The 20,598-nt window shown below is 48.7% G+C and overlaps 1 protein-coding gene and 1 long non-coding RNA gene across 9 annotated transcripts in view; one reads left to right on the top strand and one right to left on the bottom strand.

Moving 5' to 3' along the window:
- Window positions 1-725, bottom strand: part of LOC105099077 (uncharacterized) — a 14,513-nt gene extending 13,788 nt beyond the window's left edge. For all 6 annotated transcript variants that reach the window (XR_010376783.1, XR_010376784.1, XR_010376786.1 and 3 more), the window contains exon 1: window positions 591-725. This is a non-coding gene — a long non-coding RNA (uncharacterized LOC105099077). The remainder of the gene's footprint in view (window positions 1-590) is intronic.
- ECI2 (enoyl-CoA delta isomerase 2) lies at window positions 595-20,598 on the top strand. Of its 3 annotated transcripts, none has more exons than XM_010992023.3 (10): window positions 595-728; window positions 4,216-4,378; window positions 5,525-5,623; window positions 5,855-6,040; window positions 8,344-8,413; window positions 12,792-12,894; window positions 13,631-13,751; window positions 17,799-17,888; window positions 19,232-19,375; window positions 20,302-20,598. In XM_010992023.3, the coding sequence occupies exons 1-10, from the start codon at window positions 664-666 to the stop codon at window positions 20,455-20,457; spliced, it is 1,197 nt and encodes a 398-aa protein (XP_010990325.3). In that variant the 5' UTR covers window positions 595-663; the 3' UTR covers window positions 20,458-20,598. The 3 variants fall into 3 exon arrangements, with proteins under 3 accessions (XP_010990325.3, XP_064332225.1, XP_064332224.1); XM_064476155.1 differs by having other exon boundaries at window positions 597-728; window positions 4,226-4,378; XM_064476154.1 differs by lacking the exon at window positions 595-728 and adding an exon at window positions 1,039-1,128.

The raw sequence follows: 20,598 nt of genomic DNA, 5'->3' as shown, positions 1-20,598 counted from the left end.
AACTCAGCCTTTTCCGATTATCTACCCGAAAAGACGGGTTTACACTGTTCGACAAAGCACTTCCGATGCCCGGCGCTGTACCAGGTCTGAGACCCGCTCATCTTGCGGGGTGGACACGTGCTTTTCACTCGCCCTCAGCTGTCTCCCGGCCTCCTGCCTCCAATGCGGGCCGTCCACTCGGGCTCCCCGCCAGCCCGCCGGCCCTGGGGAGAGCCGCGCGTCTCCGGCAGCCCGGCCTTCGCAGAGCTCGTGTCTCCCTCACAAAGTCGCTCCTCCCAGGGCGCCTCAAGGCGCTGGGATACCCGAGGGACGCGCGAGCATCTCCCGCCCCATCCGATCCCCTCCGCGCCCTGCGGGTTCCCGTAGCTTCCAACGGCTTCCAGAGCCTGGGCGCCGGCCCCGCCCCGCCCCGCCCCGCCCCCGCGCCCCTCTTCAACCTACCACGTCCTGCCCACCCCCCCTGCGTCACCCCCGGCGCGCTGGCCCCGCCCCGCCCCTCTCCAACCTATCACGTCCTGCCCCCCCCCCCCGGCATCGCACCCTGCATGCTGGCCCCGCCCCACAATGGCCCCGCCCATTCCCTTTCCGACCTCTCACTTTCCGGCCCGGACCTGTTGTCGGGCCTTCACTTGGGGCCCGGCTCCCAAGCCCTGCCCACGTCCCATGACCACAATGGCCCAAGTGGTCTGCGGGCTGGCGCGGCGCTGGTGCTTCGGCGCTCTGGGAAGGTGAGTTCCCAGCGGGCCCAAGGTCGCCGGGGGACGCTGCCGTCCTTGCGGGGCGCGGCCCTGTCTGTCTTCGGGTCTCCAGGAGAGAGCGACGTCAGGTGTCCTTCTCCCGCTCGCGCTCCCGCGGGCCGGGAGGGTCGGGACGGCGGGGTCCGGCCTTCCCGCGCGCGGTCCCCGCCGCCGGGCGCGGAAGCGCTTTGCTCAGCGCAGGGGCGAGTGAGCCGCCCTGCGGGCTCGTGCCCGCCGCGGGAACGCGCGCCCTGTGGCCGGGCCGGGTGCACCCGTCAGCTTCCTGGAGACCGTCCTGCTCTAGGGCTGGTGGTGGGCTGCGCAGTCGGGCTCCCTGACACCAGAATCGAGCTGTGCACAGGGGACGAGAAAACCCCGCCACGTGCTGGTTGTGAGTGATTTTCCCGATTTTATGCATTAAATGGTCGTGTTCTGTAATTTTTTAAAATCAATTTATTTTAAAATAAGTTTGCACCATATTTTGTGAGAACTTGCACTTTTAGGCCTTTATGGACATTTTGCATTTTCCTTTCGTTGTCCACTTGGAACTTGCCAGGTGCCAAATTCGTGTAGGGTGCAGAGTTTTTCCCTTTTAGGGCGAAAAAACTAACTCAACTATTTAATACTAAACTTATAGACTAATTTTATCGAATGACACACTAATTCAAGGTTTGAACCTGGAGTTCATTATACTTTTTGAAAGTCACATTATTGTAGCGGAGGTGACACATCTGTCAGGCTTGTAACTGTATTTGTGACTTATTTGCAGCTGTATCATTTTAATCATCTTTGATGCCATTAACTTTGTTACAGTCATGACTTTGTACGTTGTTTGCTTGTGACCTCGCTATTGTGCGTGGAGGTTACCCTCCCCTCTGCTTCCTGTGTGCGCTTAAAAACTTTCTTATTCGGCAGTGCTTGCTGTTACTGCTCTGCTTTTACCTGGCTGGTTAAATGTCACAGGGTGAGGATTGAGTGGGTCTGCTCAGCCGGCTTCACAGACAAGCATCCAGGGCAGGTAGATTTCCCCCAGGTCAGTACCTCTCCATAAGAAAGCAGCGCTCTGGGTTTGGAATGCCAGCTACCACTCATCTGTTCTGAAAAACTGATTGTGTCTTCATCCCACCCTCTTTTCATCTGTGTGTGTGTTAGGAGACACATTTTTGCTGAGCAAAGAGAAAGAAATTGACCTGATAATAGTTTATACTTTGTTAATCAGTGACTGTGTGACTGAGCAAAGGACTTGTGTACCCACGGGGCAGAAAGCCAAACTCTGACAGCAGGTGTTTGCAGCAAAGGAAGGATTTGTTACAGGGTGCCAAGCAAGCCAGTGGGAGAGAAGCCTCAGATCCACTCCAGCTTGGTGTCTCATTAGGGATTTGTTTGTTCGTTTGTTTATGGAGAACAGCAAAGAAGTTGGGGTTACTCATCCTCTTGTGACACATCTTAATTGGCTCTAGTTTACACCTCTCAGGCCAGGTGATCCATGGCTCTAGGGTTCATCAGCTCGTCAGCGAGGATGCACGTTAACAATGATGTCTGTAATAGCAATTTTCGTGCAAAAATGATGTAATCAACAACAGCAATTTTAGTTGTCTGACTCTGGTTAGTGTTCGCTTAGCACAGGATTGAAGTCCGAAGGGACCAGAAAGGGCATAAAGTTTTGGACAGAGATGAATCTTAAACTCAGTAAGGGAACTGTTGCCAAAAAACTGGCCTCTGTACCCCAATGGCCAAATTGAGACTTGGAGGCAGAGTTTTGGGAAAATGAGAAAAGAGCAGCTTTATTGCTTTGCCAGGCAAAGGAGAGTCACAGGCTAAAGACCGTGAATCCCTCTTGGGGTTGGTGTCCTGAGGTTTTATAGAAAACTGGATGGCACAGAAAGGCAGCAGCAATCGGTGTTTTCTGGGCTGCTGCTTGCTTCTGGATGAATCCACTTGGCATCACGGAGAAACCCTGGAGGGTCTGTTCATTCTTTGAGGCTATCAGCCCGTGATCACCTTTCTGGAATACAGCTCCTGGGTTAAATGACAGCTCTTCCCGATAAAGAATGCATAGGGAGTGGAGAGTGTAAAAAGCTCTTCAGCAAGTGAAGCAGAGATGGGGGTTTGTCAGATAAGAGAGAAAAACCGGTTGCAAGCATTTTACATCCGAATGAATCGGCAAACAGCTTTAGCATCAGAGAAGCTATTTTGTTAGTCTCCTGCTCGAGCTCTCAGGACTTGGTTGTGGGGAGACTCAGTTTTCAACCGCAGAGACTGTTTCTGGACTTTGGGACACAAATGCCTGAATCCTTTCTGTGCACTTTACCCCCTGGTCTCAGTATCCAGGTTTTGTTTGGGGGGTGAGGCAGGCACATTGTGCTCAGAGACCAAGATTGTCTTTGCCAATATTTCGTTTAACACTAATTCACCATGGGAATTATCATAATTTCAGAAGCTAGTAGCACACAGGAGAATGTCTCTTAATAAGCCAGTGAAGAAATCATATCCCCCAAACAGATGATAGATACTACTGTTCCAGGCAAGGGGTGATGACAAACATAAAGTCCAAAGCTGATGCAGGAGAACAGACGTGGGGCATGAGAAGGGCCATGTCCCTGGGACGTGCCCCGCCAAGTGTGGATCCTTGGCTTCGCGCAGGAAAGAATTCAGGTGCGAGCCACAGTTGAGTAAAGGTAGATTTATTCAGAGAGATACATTGAAAGGCAAGAGGACAGCCATGAGGTGTGGGGGTTGGGTGCTGAGATTAAAAGTAGGTACACACTCCATAGACAGGAGAGAGGGGGTCAGCTGCCAGGCGAGTTTTTATGGGCTTGGTGGCTTCATATGCTAATAAGTGGAAGGACCAGTCTAAGTAGCCTCAGGAAGGAGCTGGGATTCCCAGGAAGTTGGCCATTTCCCACCCTTTGACCTTTCGTGGCTACCCTTGGCACTGTCATGGCGCCTTTGGGTGTGTTATTCACCATGTTAATATATTACAGCGGGCGAATCATGAAGCTCAAGGTCTACTGTAAGTTAAATCTCTCGTTATCTTGAGCCTCAAGGCCTATTGGGGTTGAATCCTTAACAATTTTGATGCTAATTGCTGTGGCGTTCTTTGAGTGGCTGTGCCATGCCCCCTTCCATCCTGTCTCAAAGCCAGTTGAGATGTGCCTTTTCTAGGAGAAATGCACGGCCACCCCCTCCCCCTCTCACAGTTCTTCCGTGCCGGGGGCAGAGTCACAGGGCTCTCCAGCTTCTGAGTGCTTTTACCTGTTTCATTGTAATTGCTACAAATGCCGTGCCAGATTGTAGCTGCTGCTGCTGTTTTAATTTAAAAATGACCGCATTTGGCTTCTGTATTGATTACTTATATAGGGACTGTTTTGGAAAGCACTCACCAGGTCGCTGGGCGAGCAGAGGGAGGATGTTTCTGGAGAGATGTAGTGTGTTGGTGTGGAAGGTGGGAGGGTGGGAAACCAGCTCCCCTTTACAGTCCCCTGCAGGTCCTCTGCCTCCAGGCACTGCCCCTGCACTTGGGCAGGACAGCAATGAGGGCCAGCCAGAAGGACTTTGAGAACGCAGTGCGTCAGGTGAAACTCTGGAAGAAGGACCCGGGAAACGAAGTGAAGCTGAAACTCTACGCGCTGTATAAGCAGGTGAGAGAGGTTCTGAGCAGGTGGTTCCTCAGATCGATGTGCTGTATGTTTTCCTAGAATGCAGCCTGAATGTTTCTAGGGTTTGTGTTGCTGCCTTTCCTCTAGAGAGTTTCTCACAATAGACCTCAAAATACTGTTGAGGCGAAAAGCAGCCCCTCGGGATCACTTTAGAGTAAAAGAGACTGGAAAGTGTAACAACCACGTATCTAGACCTTCTTTGACCCCCAGCTCAGGAGCCCCCTCAATCCTGCACTTGGTATCAGAAGTGGGGGGCAGTTTGACGGCCAGTGTTGCCTCTAATTTTCAGATGGTTAACTCTTGCAGGGTGACTCTTAACCTCTTTTTCATTGGAAAGTCTTAGACTCCTGTGCTGCCTTTGGCTTTCGAAGCCTCTTTCCTCTTAGCTAATTATGTCATGAAATTTAAATGTTTAAAATGTGATTATTAAACTGAGTGGTAAGTTGCCCTTTCTGAAGAGTAACTGAGTACCTGTTTTATTCATCTCAAAACACTCACTCCCCTACCCTCAAACGTGTAAAATTTAGTTGCTTTTTGTTTTCTGCGCACGTGGCCTTCAGTTAGGTTTCCTAAGGGCCAGTGGCTCTGAGGGCCCCCCTCGTGCTCCCCCAGCTACAGCTCTGTTGCTCAGTTACCAGAGATCCAGCACGAAATTAGTGGGTGATTTGTAGTACCTTTGAACAGGCTTTAAGAATATACTGTGTTTTCTACACGTTTGTCGGCCAGTTACCTTTGAAGATCGTTTGCTTGAATATTTCAATTGTGCATGAAGACTGTGGTCGTCAGTGTAGGACTAATGAACTATTGGGATTCTTTTTTAAATACTTTCCCTGAACCCTTATCCTGCATTGCTTTCACATGCAGGCAGTTATAACTTACTTTAGGGACTGATAGCCTGTTGCATGTTTTGTCTCTCTAGTCTTTTTTTCCTGTTGTTTGTACATTTTTAGCAAGAGCATCAAAGAGAGGCCAAAGGAGGGGGGGAACCCAGGTCGGCTTATGTGCCTTGTGAGACTGCTCAGGAGGGGATGGTGGACTCACACTCATGTGCGCTTCCTGGGTTGTAAATATCCAAGGCTCCAGCTTGCGTGGGGGTTTGACCAATAATTGCCCCTCTCCTTTTCTCAGGCCACCGAGGGACCGTGTAATTTGCCCAAACCAGGTATGATGGACTTGGTCAATAAGGCCAAATGGGACGCGTGGAGTGCTCTTGGCAGTCTGCCCAAGGTGTGTTCACGGGTGACTCTGCTTTTATTTTACTTGCTGTGCTCCTGGGGGAGGTCGGGTACGTCTGATGACTAAGCTGTCACACGCACACCTTCTAGATCTGGAGGTCCCTCTGCTGCACCAGAACCTCTCTCCTCTCTTCATTGCAGCTGGCTCCTTGTTAGCACACGGAGTTTCTCAGCCTGCTGCTTCGTTGACCAGGGACTGAAACAAGTTGTTGTGTCTCCCCAGGAAACTGCCAGGGAGAACTACGTGGATTTGGTGTCCAGCCTGAGCGCTGCATCCAAGCCCCCCAGCCCGGCGAAGCCTGCAGCGGACGGGGAACAAGCGGGAGGTGACCTGGTGGTGACCTCTGAGAACCACATCACAACGATCACGTTCAACCGGCCTGCCAAAAAAAATGCAATCACCACTCAGGTAGCATCACCTGCCCGGGGTTTCATCCCGCTGCTCCTTCCCTCCTCTCTCCAGGTCACTCAAAGCCTGTGCTGCTACATTCCTGTTTTTGTGACACCTCTTGTTTGGTTCATTCAGGAAGATCAGTAATTGTGGCTGCTTCGTACAGCCGGGTTGGGCATTCGTTATTTAAACTTATGAGTTTCAAGTAGGTTTGATGTGTCCGGAAGGCACTGCAACTTTCCTAATGATGGAAGCACAGATAAAGGGCTTAAATGTAAATGAGACCCACGTTGCTGTTACAGAATATACACAGAGGGTCTCTAAGGTTGGCATTGACACCCCGGGAGTATCTTCGTGTCATTTGGGCTTGAGAGTGAGCACTAGTCTACTCACATGGAGCCGTATCTTGTGCATGTGGAAGGAAGAAGCAGAGAAGGACTTAAATGGATCATAATCCAGCTCTGCTTGAGGGGGCCGCTTCCCACAGGCAGCAGGAGTCTGCGAATCTGTCCTTGAACTAGAACGAACAACAATAAAAACAGCCACTCCAGCAACCTAAGTGTCCATCGGTGGATGACTGGACAAAGGACATGTGATACGCACACAGGTTTACACACGTATTCATGCACACAAAGTGGAATACTATTCAGCCATAAAAAAGAATGAAATCTTGCCATTGGTGACAACATGGATGAACCTTGAGGGCATTGCTGCCTTTTAGTGAACTCAGAAAAGACAAACACCATATGATCTCACTTAAAAATATGGAGAACAACAGATGGGTGGTTGGCAGAGGTGGGGCGGGGGCAAAATGTACAAACTTCCAATTATAAAATAAATCAGTCCTAGACAGCACGGCAACTAGAGTTAGTAATACCGTGTTGCCTGCTTGAAAAGTGCTAAGAGAATCAATCTTATAACTTCTTACCACAAGAAAAAAATTGTAGCTGTGTGGTGACGGGTGTTAATTTGACTTACTGTCATCATTTCGCAGTGCATACAATTACCAAATCATGCTGTCCACCTGAAACAAATGTTAAATGTCTATACCTCATATTTTTTTAATGACTCACAGTTTAAAAAAAAAAATAGCCACTTCAACTCTTTCCCCTTGAAAGAAAAATAATAGGGAATTAATTGGGTGCTTGGTGCTGAATTGGGGGGTCAGAGTCAAGAGTGCTGAACCTCCTTTCTCTGGGTTTATCATCTCTATTGTGGTAGGAAAAGTATGCTAACTTTTGTCTTAAATAAGAATTCCATGAAGTTGGCTGTGTGCTGTTCAGTTAACAAAGCGTTTGTTTCCTTTCCTCCTGACTCACTTCTATGTGATGGTGATGGTAACAGTAACAAGTTCGCTTCGCCGAGTGCCTCGGGCGTGTCAGTACTTTCTAGACGGGGGTCTCTTTAATCCCCACAAGGAGCCACTGTTACTACTACTTAACAAGAGAATGACTAGGTTGAGCACTGGCTCGCTGCAGTTCACGTAACCAGTACACAGGAAGACCCGAGTCGGAGCCCTGATCTCTCCCGTCTCCGCATCCAGGCTCTTAAACTGTCACCCCGTCCTGCGGTGTCGTTGTAACTGTAGTTAATAGTGGGATTAGCTCCTTGCTCCCTCTCTCAGTGGAAACGACTTCCCCTTTGCTCATACATTATTTTTTCAATCAAGAACGTGTATCTGTAAATGCCAGCCCTCCATCACCCTCTCCCGCACTGAAGTCTCACCTAAGGTAGAAGCTGCCTCGATTTTAAATGCATTAAAAGCTATACCAGCTGCACATCCAGGATTTTCAGAGACATTGCTGATTTAAAATACTGGGTCCGCTGTTCTTGACAGAATCCGGCCTCTGACTCTCATTAACATTCCCGGACTGCCTGCCACACGCCTGCTGTCTCTTGACGTCCCAGGTGGAAGACTGCTCTGGGGAAATCTTTCTCTGGGCACCCCGCATCCTACCCTCCCAGGAAAGGACCAATGCCTCCTCTGAGCTTTCTGCTGCTTTATGCTTTATACCCGTTTTAGAGCTACCCACCTTTGTTCATTCCAGAAGCTCAGGGACTGTGTCTTACTTGTTCACGTTTGGGGAAAAGTGGACGTGTTCCCCAGCGTCTGGTATTCCGCACTTGGTGCATCACACACATCAGGTGATTGGGGGAGCACTGGAAGTCTTTGTGGTGTCTTGGGCTGCCCTTTGGGTTCTGTAAATACAGCCAGTGTGTTTAGCACCTTACAGAAAGTGGGCTTCATCTGGGATCCACCGGGTGATGGTCATTGTTTTCAGAGTTTTTTTCTTTTCCCTCCTCCTCCCCCTGTCACTTAGATGTATCAAGATATCATGCTTGCACTTCAGGCTGCCAGCAAGGACGACTCAGTCCTGACTGTTCTAACAGGTAAGATATGTTCTTGGGTTTCTTAATTAAATCTCTGTTTGGGGGCTTTTCCCACGAGTAAATAAGTTCTAAGATCTTTTCCAGTACTGAGGCACTCTAATTCTGAAGTATGTAAAAAGTATGGTAGAGGATTGATATCTTTATCATGTAAAAAGCAGGTACAAATTGCTAAGGAAAGTACTGAGACCTACTAGATGAATTGGTGAAATGAATAGGCAGTTTATATGAGAAAGTCCAGGAAAACGCAACCAGATTAATAACCACAAACATAAATCAAAATGATGAGATACCATTTGATGCTTTTCTAAGTTAGCAAAATTTCAAATTATAGCCACCTTTGACAAAATGATGGTAGAATTGATGCCTCTTAATACCTCACTACTAACATTATGCCTCTGAATCACGTCTTACCGGCTGTGTCTCGTACAGCACATGGTTGGGTCTCGCCCCTGCGGTCCAGTCTGAGTTTTCTTGTAAAGGAGCGCTTACCTGCCTGGACTCACGTACGTGACAGCTGCGGCACATCGTAGTTTGAGCGTCTTACGTGCTTTCTGTTTGTAGTGCTTCCTTTGATTGTTATTTTTCACTTCCTGGTCTGTGTTTTTCTTGTTTCGCTTTGTGTGTTTTATTTCTCATGGTTTGGAAGTGTTTTTTTTTTTAACTGCTTTTAGTAATTACTTTTATAGGCCTATGTGGTACCCATCAGCATTTGTCGTACGTTACTCCCTTTGCACTGTAGTTGCCCCTGTGAAAGGCAAGGAAGTTAGTGTGAATTCCACCTCAAACCTCTCTTCCTAGTTTAGAGTCTATTAAATAGAGCTCCGTTGTCTTCTAGCATCAGATGTTGCTGGCGAGAAGTTCGAGGCTACCGTTAATTTTGTTTTTAGCACCCTCATACGGTCATTTTTCCCCCCAGAAGACCATGGGGTACTTTTCCATTCTTTATCACTTTTTCCTAGGAAATAACATATCCTTTTTAAACAGATTATGAAGACATTGTTGGAAGTTTTCTTTGATAATATCTCTGAATATTTTTGTTTCAGTTGATCTCTTTGAAAAATTCTGATTTTGAAAAAGAAACGTCTGGTCTGCTAGGACCATTATCTGTTATTTTCTCTGACTTCTTAACTCTTCTGTTTTTCATGTGTTCTGCTCAGTTCTCTCGAGTCCCTGGTCGCCTTCTCAGCACTGCCCCTTCCCCCTTCCACCGCTCCTGGTAGCGCCGTTTCTTTAGTGGTTGCAGTTTCCGCTTGCATTGTTTCCTGAACCCTGCCCGGTCACTCTCTGTCGCCCATCGCTTCTGTTTTGAGCCATTTCCACAGGACAGCTCAGCTCTTAGTTTGGAGAAGAAGTCTCATTGTTCATGAAATTCCTGAAAGTACTGTTTATGACACTGCTCTCATCTGGCAGAAGCACAGGGAAAAACTTAAGGAAGAGACTTATCATGTACAAATCCTAGCTCAGTCGTACGTAGCTCGTTGTTCCTCAGCGCCCCAGATACAGCTATCTCGAGCCAGACCACAAACACGTGCTCAGGGTTTTTCCTTTGAAACTTGCCCTTGAGCCCATTCCGGTGTGTTCCTCTGCCCTTTGCGTGGGTTCCCACTGAGCTTTGTATCATCAGACCAGGGACACGTGCCAGGCCTCGTCTGCCTCTCCCTCCTTGGTGAACCTTGCTCTCCCAGGGCACCAGCGTGTCTCCCCCACGGTCCCCCTCCTCCGCCCTTGTTCTCCTGTCTCTGGCCGCCCTCTCTGACCTCCTCTGCAGACTCTTCCTCCGTGTGGCCAACCAGTAGGTGAGTTCCTGAAGGCTCAGCCCTGGGCAGTCTTCTGTCCTCACTCAGTGCTCTCCCTGGCCCCCTGTCATCCACGCCCACCCTCCCCCAAAAGCCCTCAGGCCAGTGATTCCCTCGTCTGCATCTCCAATGCGGGACCCTCCACGGGGCTCCTGGCTAGTCCCCCACCTGGCACTCCCTCCTGGTGTCTCCTCCTCCATCTCTGTCTCTCGACCCTCTTCAGTTTCCATGTCACGGTGGTTGCTCCGTATCTACCCTGCTGTGGAGACCAGAATCCTAACATTCAGTATTGACGCCTGTCCTTCCCTCACCTCCCATGTCCCCTCCAATCCCATTCACCTCACGTCTCTGGACTCGGCCCTCTGTCTCTGCCTCTGTTGCTGGCTTCCGTGGGCTCCTTGGTCTGTCTGGTCCCTTTGGCTGCTGACACCCCCCCGTGCCCAGTCCAGTCTCCTCTCTACATCCAGTGTTATCTTTCTCCAAATAAAAATCTCATTCCTCGCCCATTTAAAACTCTTCAGTGACAGCAGGACAATTGAGTGGGGAGAGAAAGCTCTTTTCATAAATGATGCCAGAGCCACTAAATATCCATGTGAGGGAAGGTGGTCTTCAGTCACATCGCACACCCTGCATGGGCTTTAAAAGTTATTTAAGCATAAAATCCAGAAACAGAAAGCTTCTGGGAGAAAACATAGACTGCTCTGTGGCCTTGGGGGAAGCAGAGGCTTCTTGGGCAAGACAGATGCATTAACCGTAAAAGAAATGATTGACAAATTAGACTTCATCAAAATGTAAAATGTTTGCTTATCAAAAGGCAAGAGTGAGAAAATAAATATACAAACCCCAGCTAGGAAAAAAGAAGCTGCCGTATGTAAATCTGATTAAGGACTGAAATCCAGAATGCATGAGGAGCCCCTGAAAATTAGTAAGATGAGCAACCAGATTTCAAAGCTGGAGAAAAGACTCGGACACTTCAGAAGAGAAGGTATGTGAACTGCCAGTAAACACATGGAAAGGGGCTCAGTGCCACCAGTCAGCAAAGAAATGCCAACCCAAACTACAGTGAGGTGTTCCACCCACCAGAACGGCTAAAATCCATTCAGAAGATGCCAACACTGGTGGCGACGTGAAGTAACTGGACCCCTTGCACATCTCCCACGTGAGAGCACTTCGGAGAGTTGCTCAGTAGCTTGTGGAGTTAAATGCACATGCGCTTGGTGGCGTGCCTGGCCACTCCAGGCAGGCCCTCGGGAGAAGTTAAGCGTTATGTCCACAGAGCCGCTCTTCGGGAACTCGTGGCAGCCTGATTTACAGTAGCCAAAAGCTGGTAACAACTCAGCGTGTGTGTTAACAGATGGGCAAATAAACAAATTGCTGACTGTTCATACAGTGGAATGCTACTAGTGATAAACAGGAGTGAAAAAAATGAGACAGGAACACGGGTGAATCTTTAGAACTTGATTTAGCAAAAGCTTACAGACCCATAGGGGCACATAGCGTGTGGTTCCACCTTGGTCACATTCTGAAATAGGCAAGACTAACGCGTGGTGATTGAGGGCAGAAAGCAATCGCCTGGCGGTAAGGTGGGGAGGCCTGGCTGGTGAGGGGCGCGAGAGCCAGGGGGATGGAGGGGCTGGGGCTGGTTCTGGGTGGTGAGCACGTGCAGGGTCTTTATAATCAGAACTCACTGAGCCGAGTGTTTAAAACTGGTCATTTTAGTGTATGTAAAGCATGCTTTAACACAAAGCAAAACGCCTTCCATGGCTCTTAGAATCAAGACAGAGCTTCTACAGGGAACTGTGTTCAATGTCTTGTAATAACCTTAAATGGAAAAGAACATGAAAACAAATACATGTATGTACATGCATGACTGGGACATTGTGCTGCACACCAGGAACTGACACACTGTGATTGACTGTACTTCAATTTAAAAAGACAGAGCTTGGACCATGAAGCCCCACGTGGTCCCTTCTGCTCCAGCTCCGTGGTGCTTTCAGCCCCTCATACACTGGGGTCCCCCTTCCCCAGGACCTTGGCACATGCTGTCGCCTCTGCATGAATATTGTCCCCACTTCCTTTTTCTTTTCCTTTTTTTTGAAGTCTGGTTGATGTACAGGGTTGTGTGAGTTCTGGTGTGCAGCACAGGGATGCAGTTTTATGTGTATCTGCTCCTTTTTAGATTCTTTTCCATTACAGGTTATTACCAGGTATTGAATAGAGTTCCCTGTGCTGGACAAGCAGGTCCTTGTTTTTTACTTCACTCCTTTTTTCTGTCTCACCTGCCCATCCTTCACATCTGAGTTCAGCTGTCCCTCCTCTAGCCAAGCTCCTCCCCGAACTCCCCGATGCGAGCCAACCCTGCTGCACGCTCTCCTGTCCTCGGGTACCCCCTTGGGTATCGGCTGCATTGCGCACACTTAGTTACGTGTGTTTCAGTCCAGGTCCAGCTGATGCCCTAGTGTGGGCGTCAGGGCAGGGGCCGTAGCTGGTTCACCAGGGTGTTTGCTGAGCGCAGCACCGGGCTTGGCGTGTGGCAGGAGCAGCAGGACGGATGAGTGGTGACTCGTGGGCTCTGTTTGCAGGAAACGGTGAGTATTACTGCAGTGGGAATGACCTGACCAACTTCACTGACATCCCCCCCGGAGGGCCGGAGGAGAAAGCCAGGACTAACGCCATTCTGCTGAGGTAGGAGGGGCGTCCGCTTGTCCCAGGGGCTTATCCTTGTTCATCAGCGTGGGAGGCAGCCGAGCAGAAGGGAAACAAACAGCCCCTCGCGCGTCAGCACCGTCAGCCGTGACTTTGGATGAGCCTGTTTGTCCAGGCTGCTCCTGTCGATGGGTGGGCGTCCGCCTCGTCCCTGTAACTCCTGTCACCCCTTCTCCCTGCTGCTCCGCACGAGACTTGGTGGGAAAGCATCAAAGTAAACATGGTTCTTTGCTATTGAGGCACAGAAATTCAGCCAGTTTTCTCCCAGCCAGAGGAGGGCATAACTCCCATGGCTGGGGGAAGAGGAGACTTGAAGTCCTCTCAGCAAACACAGAGGACACGAAGGCTTCTCTCTGACGCTCTGATCTGTCCCCGCCGAGCTGCGACACGGCACGTGCTCAGGCAGCCGGCCTCACTTCTGAGTCTGTAGTAGATGGGACTCACGGCGCAGACCGCGCTGCCTGCCACACACGGCCTGAACCAGGGTGCACCTGGGGGACTCTGTGAGTGTCCCTTCAGTGCCACTAGATGGGGTCCTGGAGGGGTCTGGTGTGGGAGGCCAGGGAGGTGGCGAGACAGGGAGGCCCTGCTGGGCGATGTGGAGGCCTGGCCTGGCCAGAAAAGGGTGTGATCTCAGACTCGCCCCATGTCGCCTGCACTTGAGGAATGATCCTTAGAAACGTTTACCCATACTTTTATCTTTCCATGTCTGTAGGGAATTTGTAGACTGTTTCATAGATTTTCCTAAGCCTCTGGTCGCAGTGGTCAACGGCCCAGCCGTGGGCATCTCCGTCACCCTTCTCGGCCTGTTTGACCTCGTGTACGCGTCAGACAGGGTGAGTCCGCTCCCAGAAGTTCAGACGTCATATGAGTAAGAATGAGATCCTCTGAATTCTCCTTTGCTGCTGCGAGCAGCAGGCTGATGACGGGCGGTGCGCGGTAGAGTGGACTGCAGTTACGTATTTCCCAGAGAATGAGTCTAATTCAATTCGTTTTATTTTCCTTTCACTATTAACCTGAGTTTTCCTAAACACCAGCATTGTGAGCATCACCCCAGCGCCTTCATTCTGTATTCTATTCCTGTTACACAGCAGTTACTCCATTTTATTCCCAAATAGTCAGGAGTCCTCGAAAGCTCGTTACTGGCGTGGGGGTGTGGACAGCAGCTTTGGAGGTTCTGCAGATGAGTTATTTGATCATTTTTTCCAACTAGATGAGTTCTGGAATTTAATTCTAGAATAAAAAAGGACTTCCAGGCATTATGTATTCTCACTCCCTCCTTTGCAGGTAAGCAAACCAAAGCTCGGAGAAGTTCCTTGCCTCCTGTTCACCATCGAATTAACTAGATTTTAATTTCTATTCATCCTCCATGCACGAATACATGTCATAGCAAATACATGTCGTAGAAAATAAAATTTTGAAAAATATGGAAAAGTACAAAGAAAAGTGGGTCAATTGGAGCGTCACTCGCACCTCACCATTCAGAGACAAGCAGTGCTACCATTTGGGCAATTTATCTAATTTCACCAGTCCCTGACGCTGGCACACTAGGGTATTTCCAGCTTTTGTCACCGTAAACAAAGACGTGACGAACATTTGTCTTGGGGCTCTTGCCCTCGAACCTTTGCTGCAGGACCAAGAACCACCTCTCAGGGCTAATGGCGCCTAGAGTGACTCTCACTTTTGCCTCGTGGAACCGGCTCACGTGAGCCGGGCAGGGAGCGTGTGGTTTTCCCCGCTGAAGAGGTCCCTGCTTTTGTTCGGAGGCATTCCCTCCACTAGTGGGACCCTATATTAGGGTCCTTAACTTTTTTGGTTCGTCTTTCACTGGGTCCCATTCAGTCAGATCGGCCGTGTTGTCAGATCTAACTCTTGTTACTAAATAACTTTTCCACAAAAGTAGCAAATGGGATTCTCGATGTGGGGCTACCTAACCTTTATAGGTGGAAGTTTCCTCTCAAAAGCAGAAATTAGTAGTCTTTGGTCACATTCTGTATGTTAAATGACCAGTGAAGTGAGCTGCTTTGAACCGGGGTGGGGTCGGGAGGTCCTGAGCTGGGCTGGGAGGCCTCAGTCTTAGTGCTTGGAGGCCAGATGCCATCACACTGGACTCTTATCCTGACTCTCCCACTGAATTCAAAAAGGGAGTCGTATACATTGTCTTTTTAAAGACTTCTAGGACTTCCATCTTATGATAGAATTTGAATTAAAATTGAGACGAGGAAGATATGTATGTACTTAAAATATATTTTTTTAAATGCTCAAAAGATTTGGCCCAAAGGAAAATATCTGACAATTAGTGACCACTGCTAAGAGTTCACACAACTGAATTAAACCAAAGGTCAATTTAAAATCAGGGAAAGACACAGAAGAAAGAAGCTGTGGAGAGGAATTGCTTTTATAGGACTTATCATTCCCGGCTTCATGAATAAATACTGTAGTAAATGAGGGTTAACATTTAACCCATGTGACGAAATTCTTCTTCACTGTGGGCAATAATGAATCCTTATTAGCTTCTGTCACTAATTGGCACATGTCCTCTTTGGGTCAGTAGAAAGGCGGAAATCATAAAAACGATAAATATTTGGGTGCTCGCTGCGTGGCAGGCACTGAGGTGATGTGCACTGAACGTGTTCAGGGCGTGCCCGCGTCACTGCCCCGTGAGACAGGCGCTCCCGTCCCTGTTCTGCACAGGGGGCCTGTGGTCCAGGGAGGTCAAGGAACGCCAGGGCCACCAGGGAGCCTGACGCCAGTCTGACCCTTAATTACACCTACTGCTCTGTTTCTTAAAATAAGCTAACTGTTTATAATAATGTCTATACACAAGTTAAATGCTGCTCGTTAGCAGCTTGGTACACACCTGCTTGTGGCTCCTTACCAGGGTTGGCTTTTTTTTTTTTTTTTTTTTTTTTTCAGTTTTCTGTTTCTGTTCCTTAGGCTAAGACTTCACAGTACATTTCCTCAAAGTTTTCTTTTAGGGGGAAAAGAGACAATAGGTGACATTAATGACTATTTACATTTTTATTATTTTACTGTATATGCTTCATACATTATGTATGTACGTCTTCTAACAACATTCATGAAAAGTAACACCAGGTGTGGTGATGGGAAATGAAGTCTCGATATTCTGTTTACGGAACCGTCAGTTATAAGTTAACTTCCTTTTGTAAGAATTTTTCATTCATCAAGAAACAAAATATTTCTGAGATCTAGAAGAAAGCTGAAAATGACTCTATTCTAAGTAACAATATTAAAGTAGTTTCTGACATTTAAAGCTGATCAAAAAACTGGGGCAAAATTAAGACAAATGACAGATTGGGGAAGTAGTTTTCAGCTCACATAATAGAGGCTAATCTGAGATTTAAATATGTCTGTGACGTGATGGATCAACAACTTGATACAAAGTTGAGCAGTTCAGAGGAATGAGTAGCCCACAGAAAATAAAGCGTAAATGACTCTTAAATGCACGTGAGAGAGACACCCTTAAGGAAAGGACTTGCAAACGGGGTATACAAAGAACTCTTACAACTCAATCATAAAGACAGCTAATCCAATTTTTTAAAAGTGGGCGAAGTATTGTAAGCTTCTTCACCAAAGAAGACGTGCAAATGGCTGGTAAGCACATGAAAAGATGCTCCCATCCTTAGTGTGAGGGAAGTGCAGTTTAAAACCACAGCGAGACACAACTGCACACCAACTGGTGGTTACAATTTAAAAGACTGGCGGGGAGGGTATAGCTCAGTGGTAGAGCACATGCTTAGCATACACAAGGTCCTGGGCTCCATCCCCAGTCCCTCCTCTAAAAATAGATAAGTAAGTAAACATCACCACCACCACCACCCCCGCAAAAAAATGTAAAAGACGTAATAAAAAGGTTTGGGGAGGATGTGGAGCAGTTGGAAGTAAGGCACTGCCGGCAGGACTGTTAAATGGTGCGCCTCCTTGGATGGTAGTTTGGCAACCACTTAAACAGTTAATCCACACGTTTCCTGCACAGCCCAACAATTCCACCCCTAGGTATTTACCCAAAAGAGTTGAAAACATATATTCATAATAACCTTATTCTTAACATACAAAATACTAGAAATACCACAGTGGTGAATGGATAAGTTGTGACACATTCGTGCAGTGGACTACTGCTCAGAAAGAACGTGGAACAAACCCTAATGCAACAACTTGGTGACTCAGGGACAGAAGCCCACAGAAGGACAAAGGGCAACAGAATGTATGATTCCATGTATGGAACATTCTGGAAGAGGCAAAACCAGGAACAGAAAACAGTTGAGTGGCTGTTTAGGGGTTAAAAGGAGCAGATTGACTGAACGCAGCGCAAGGGAACTTCGGGGGGACGGAACTAGCCTGTATCTTGGCGATGGCGGTGCGCACGCAACCCAATGCACCTGTTAAAACTCCACACACCTCGTGCTGTGAGAGGGCGGATCTTGTGCGCACACGGGCAGGCCTCGGGGTGTCGCGTCGCGGGCAAAGCGCGTTGTCGCAGTGAAGTGCGTCGTGGGAGTTTTGTGGTTTCCTGGTACATACGGCGTGATGTTTGCGTTATGCTGCAGTCTGTTAAGTGTGCGATCGCGTCATGTCTAAGAAAACCACTAGACATTAAAAAACAGCTTTAATTTAAAAATAATGCTGTTGGGAAAACGGCACTGATAGGCTTGCTTGACACAGGGTCGCCGCAAGGCTTCAGTTTGTGAAAAGCGTGCCATCTGCGCAGCACGGTAAACCCAGGTCTGCCTGTGTAGTCAAGCCACAGCAATAATTGTTTTTCCTGTTCTTCAATTAAGTGTTAACAAGGATATAGACAAGTAGTGATTTTTTTGAACTGATGTATGAAGTGATTCTCTCTTCTCGTGTTTTCCTCCTGAAAGGCAACGTTTCACACTCCGTTCGGCCCCCTGGGCCTGAGTCCGGAAGGCTGCTCCTCCTACACCTTTCCGAAGATGATGGGCCCCAGCAAGGTAATCTTTTGGAAGCCTTACAAATGAATGTTAATAAGTCACCTCTGTTCCAAAAGCAACCCCCACACTCTGTTCTTCCCCTGTCACGCAGACAGAAGAGACGGAATTACTTACTCACCGAGTCTGAGTGTTCTAAACGTCGGGGACCCAGGCTTGGGAAATGAGGCAGGAGGGAATTAGGAACTCTGCAGCCCTCAGACTGGGGTTTGCTCTCAGGGCTGGTTTGCCTGGTGCTCACAGCGCGTCCAGCCTGTCACCAGCCTGTCAAACGGGGCGGGAAGTCCTCCCGAGTGGTGCTGTGGCCACTCAGGTCTGACCCTGCTGTTTCTTCTAGTTTTTTTTTTTTTAATGGAGGTGCTGGGGGTAGAACCCAGGGCCTCGTGCTGTCTTAGCATGCGCTCTAGCACTGAGCTATACCCTCCCTACCCCATCCCTGTTGTTACCGGGACCTACTGCCCCCCCCCGTGTGTGTGACCCCAGGGGACCATGGCAAGACCGAGAGCCAGGGCCCAGGGAAAGGTTTAGCAAACATTCTCCGAGACCCAAAAGAGGGGAGCGGGAGGTGCGCCTCTGTTCTCTGCTATTAGGTTTTCATAGTAAATATATATATGTATTCAAATATATATGTAAATATAATGTATATGTGAATATATATATATATATATATATATATATGAAATCTGTTTATTCTGCCACATACCCTGAACTGTGACAGTGATTTTAACTTTGAAAAGTTGGGCAGAACCAAGTCTAAGGCTTAGAGCATTTGGCTGTGAGACAGTCTTTGCTTCCGCGGAAGAGACGTGGCAGACGTGGGGAAGCATCGCCGCTTGGGGCCCCGTCCTGTCAGGCACTGAGCCTTGCTCTTCCTCGCTTTCCTTCAGTTGAGTAGGACCAAAGTGGGCAGCCGTGCAGGGGAAGGCGGCTGTCAGAGCCAGGCCACCGTGAGTCTCCAGGGGAGGGGACTTGGACAGCTGGTGTTTCTGAAGGTTAGTTAGCATTGCCTGTGACCGTGATTTTTCTCTGTTTTTTTCCCTTTTTAAGACAATTGTTTATAGTGTATAAAACAGAAGCTCACAGCTGCCCTGTGCTGTAGAATCAGCATCTGATTCGGCGAGGCTCCTTCCCCCCCCCCCCCCCCCCCCGACACTGACAAACACAGAAGCAGCAACCTCTGCAAACTTAGAAAGCCTCGAAGACAGTCTGCAGATCACTGCCTGTGGGACCTGGCTTCTCCCTTACGGAGAAGTACTGGCAACCTCAAAGACCAGGAGTGAATTTCCCCGCGGACCTGGAGGCCTCGTTTCCTTGCGTTAACGTCTCAATCTTGCTTTTCCCCTCAGGCAGCAGAGATGCTCATTTTTGGGCGGAAGCTGACAGCTCAGGAAGCCTGTGCTCAAGGACTTGTGACCGAAGTCTTTCCTGACAGCACTTTTCAGAAGGAAGTTTGGACCAGGCTGAGGGCCTACACTAAGCTCCCTCCAAACGTTAGTATTTGGTTGTTGTTGTTTTTTAACTCATAAGAGGCATGGAAATAATTTACCTGCCTTAGGATAGCAAGCAATTTAAAATCAAGACAGGGACGGGGTGGGGGGTGGGTATAGCTCAGGGGCAGAGCGCGTGCTCAGCATGCACAAGGTCCCTGGTTCAATCCCCAGTCCCTCCATTAACAAACAAACCAAAAATTTAAAAATAAAATATAGGGACATCGAACAAATGTTTCAGAAATTCCTTTTAAAAAATAAATGAAACCAAAATATATCTTGGTGGCTTTAAGCACGTCTACATTTCTGATTAAATGTGGCCGTAACAGTTGCTAGAAATACTGATCTTTATAAAACTTAGCGGAGAGGCCTTCCGTTTCTGTGCTGTGAAAACAGAGGGGCAGCCCTTCCTGGGCTTGCCTCTGCGGAGGGGGATGGGCGGCACTTGCCGGCATGCCAGACAGGCTGGCTGACGCTCTTACCAGGCAGCACTTCTGGTTTTGTATGTGAGAGCTGCTGAGTCCCTCATATTCCTACTGCTTGGAGTGGTCCTAGAACCAGAAGCTTTAATTTCTTTTTTTTTTTTCGGGGGGGTGGTGGTTAGGTTTATTTATTTATTTAATGGGGGTACTGAGGACTGAACCCAGGACCTCGTGCATTCTCAGCACTCAGGCCACCACGGAGCTGTCCCCTCCCCCAGAAACTTCAATTTCTACGCGCAGCTTCTTAGAGATGTGTGCTCACGAGCCGTGTGTCCCCCCGCCCCCCACCATGGTGCGTGCATTGAGAGCTGAGAAGCCCCGTCTTGTGGGCACACGTTCTTCAGGTAACAGGATTAAATGAACAAGGGAGACAGGAATCAGGATGGCAGGATAACCCCACTCCTATGAGAGTTCCTCTTAACCTTCTGGCTGCTTTTGGTTTTTCAGGCCGTGAGAACTTCCAGGGAGGTGATGAGAAGCAAGGGGAGGGAGCGGCTGCACGCCGTCAACGCCGAGGAATGCGGGGCCCTGCAGCAGCGCTGGCTGTCCGAGGAGTGCACCAGCGCTGTCGTGCGCTTCTTGTCCAGGAGGGGGAAGCTCTGAGTGGCCGGAGGGGCTCCTGTCTCCGATTTCCAGTTCTGAACTAAGTGAGCCCCCCTGTGCCTTTTGGAGGTGCTAGGATGTAACTTGTGATGAGTGTACCCGCCTAGGGCCCTGCTGAATAAAGAACCATGTGAAGATGAA

The sequence above is a fragment of the Camelus dromedarius genome, chromosome 19 (genome assembly GCF_036321535.1).
Source record: "Camelus dromedarius isolate mCamDro1 chromosome 19, mCamDro1.pat, whole genome shotgun sequence".
Classification (NCBI taxonomy): domain Eukaryota; kingdom Metazoa; phylum Chordata; class Mammalia; order Artiodactyla; family Camelidae; genus Camelus; species Camelus dromedarius.
The sequence above is the reverse complement of the archived record's forward strand: the minus strand, read 5'-3'. Positions and strand labels throughout refer to the sequence as shown.

What these genes read in the sequence shown, in the direction of transcription:
- ECI2 (XM_010992023.3), top strand. Translation starts at nt 664, where the DNA reads ATGACCACAATGGCCCAAGTGGTCTGCGGGCTGGCGCGGCGCTGGTGC. An exon ending in TCTACGCGCTGTATAAGCAG is followed by an intron (nt 4,379 to 5,524) that starts GTGAGAGAGGTT and finishes TCCTTTTCTCAG; the next exon opens with GCCACCGAGGGACCGTGTAA. An exon ending in AAAATGCAATCACCACTCAG is followed by an intron (nt 6,041 to 8,343) that starts GTAGCATCACCT and finishes CCTGTCACTTAG; the next exon opens with ATGTATCAAGATATCATGCT.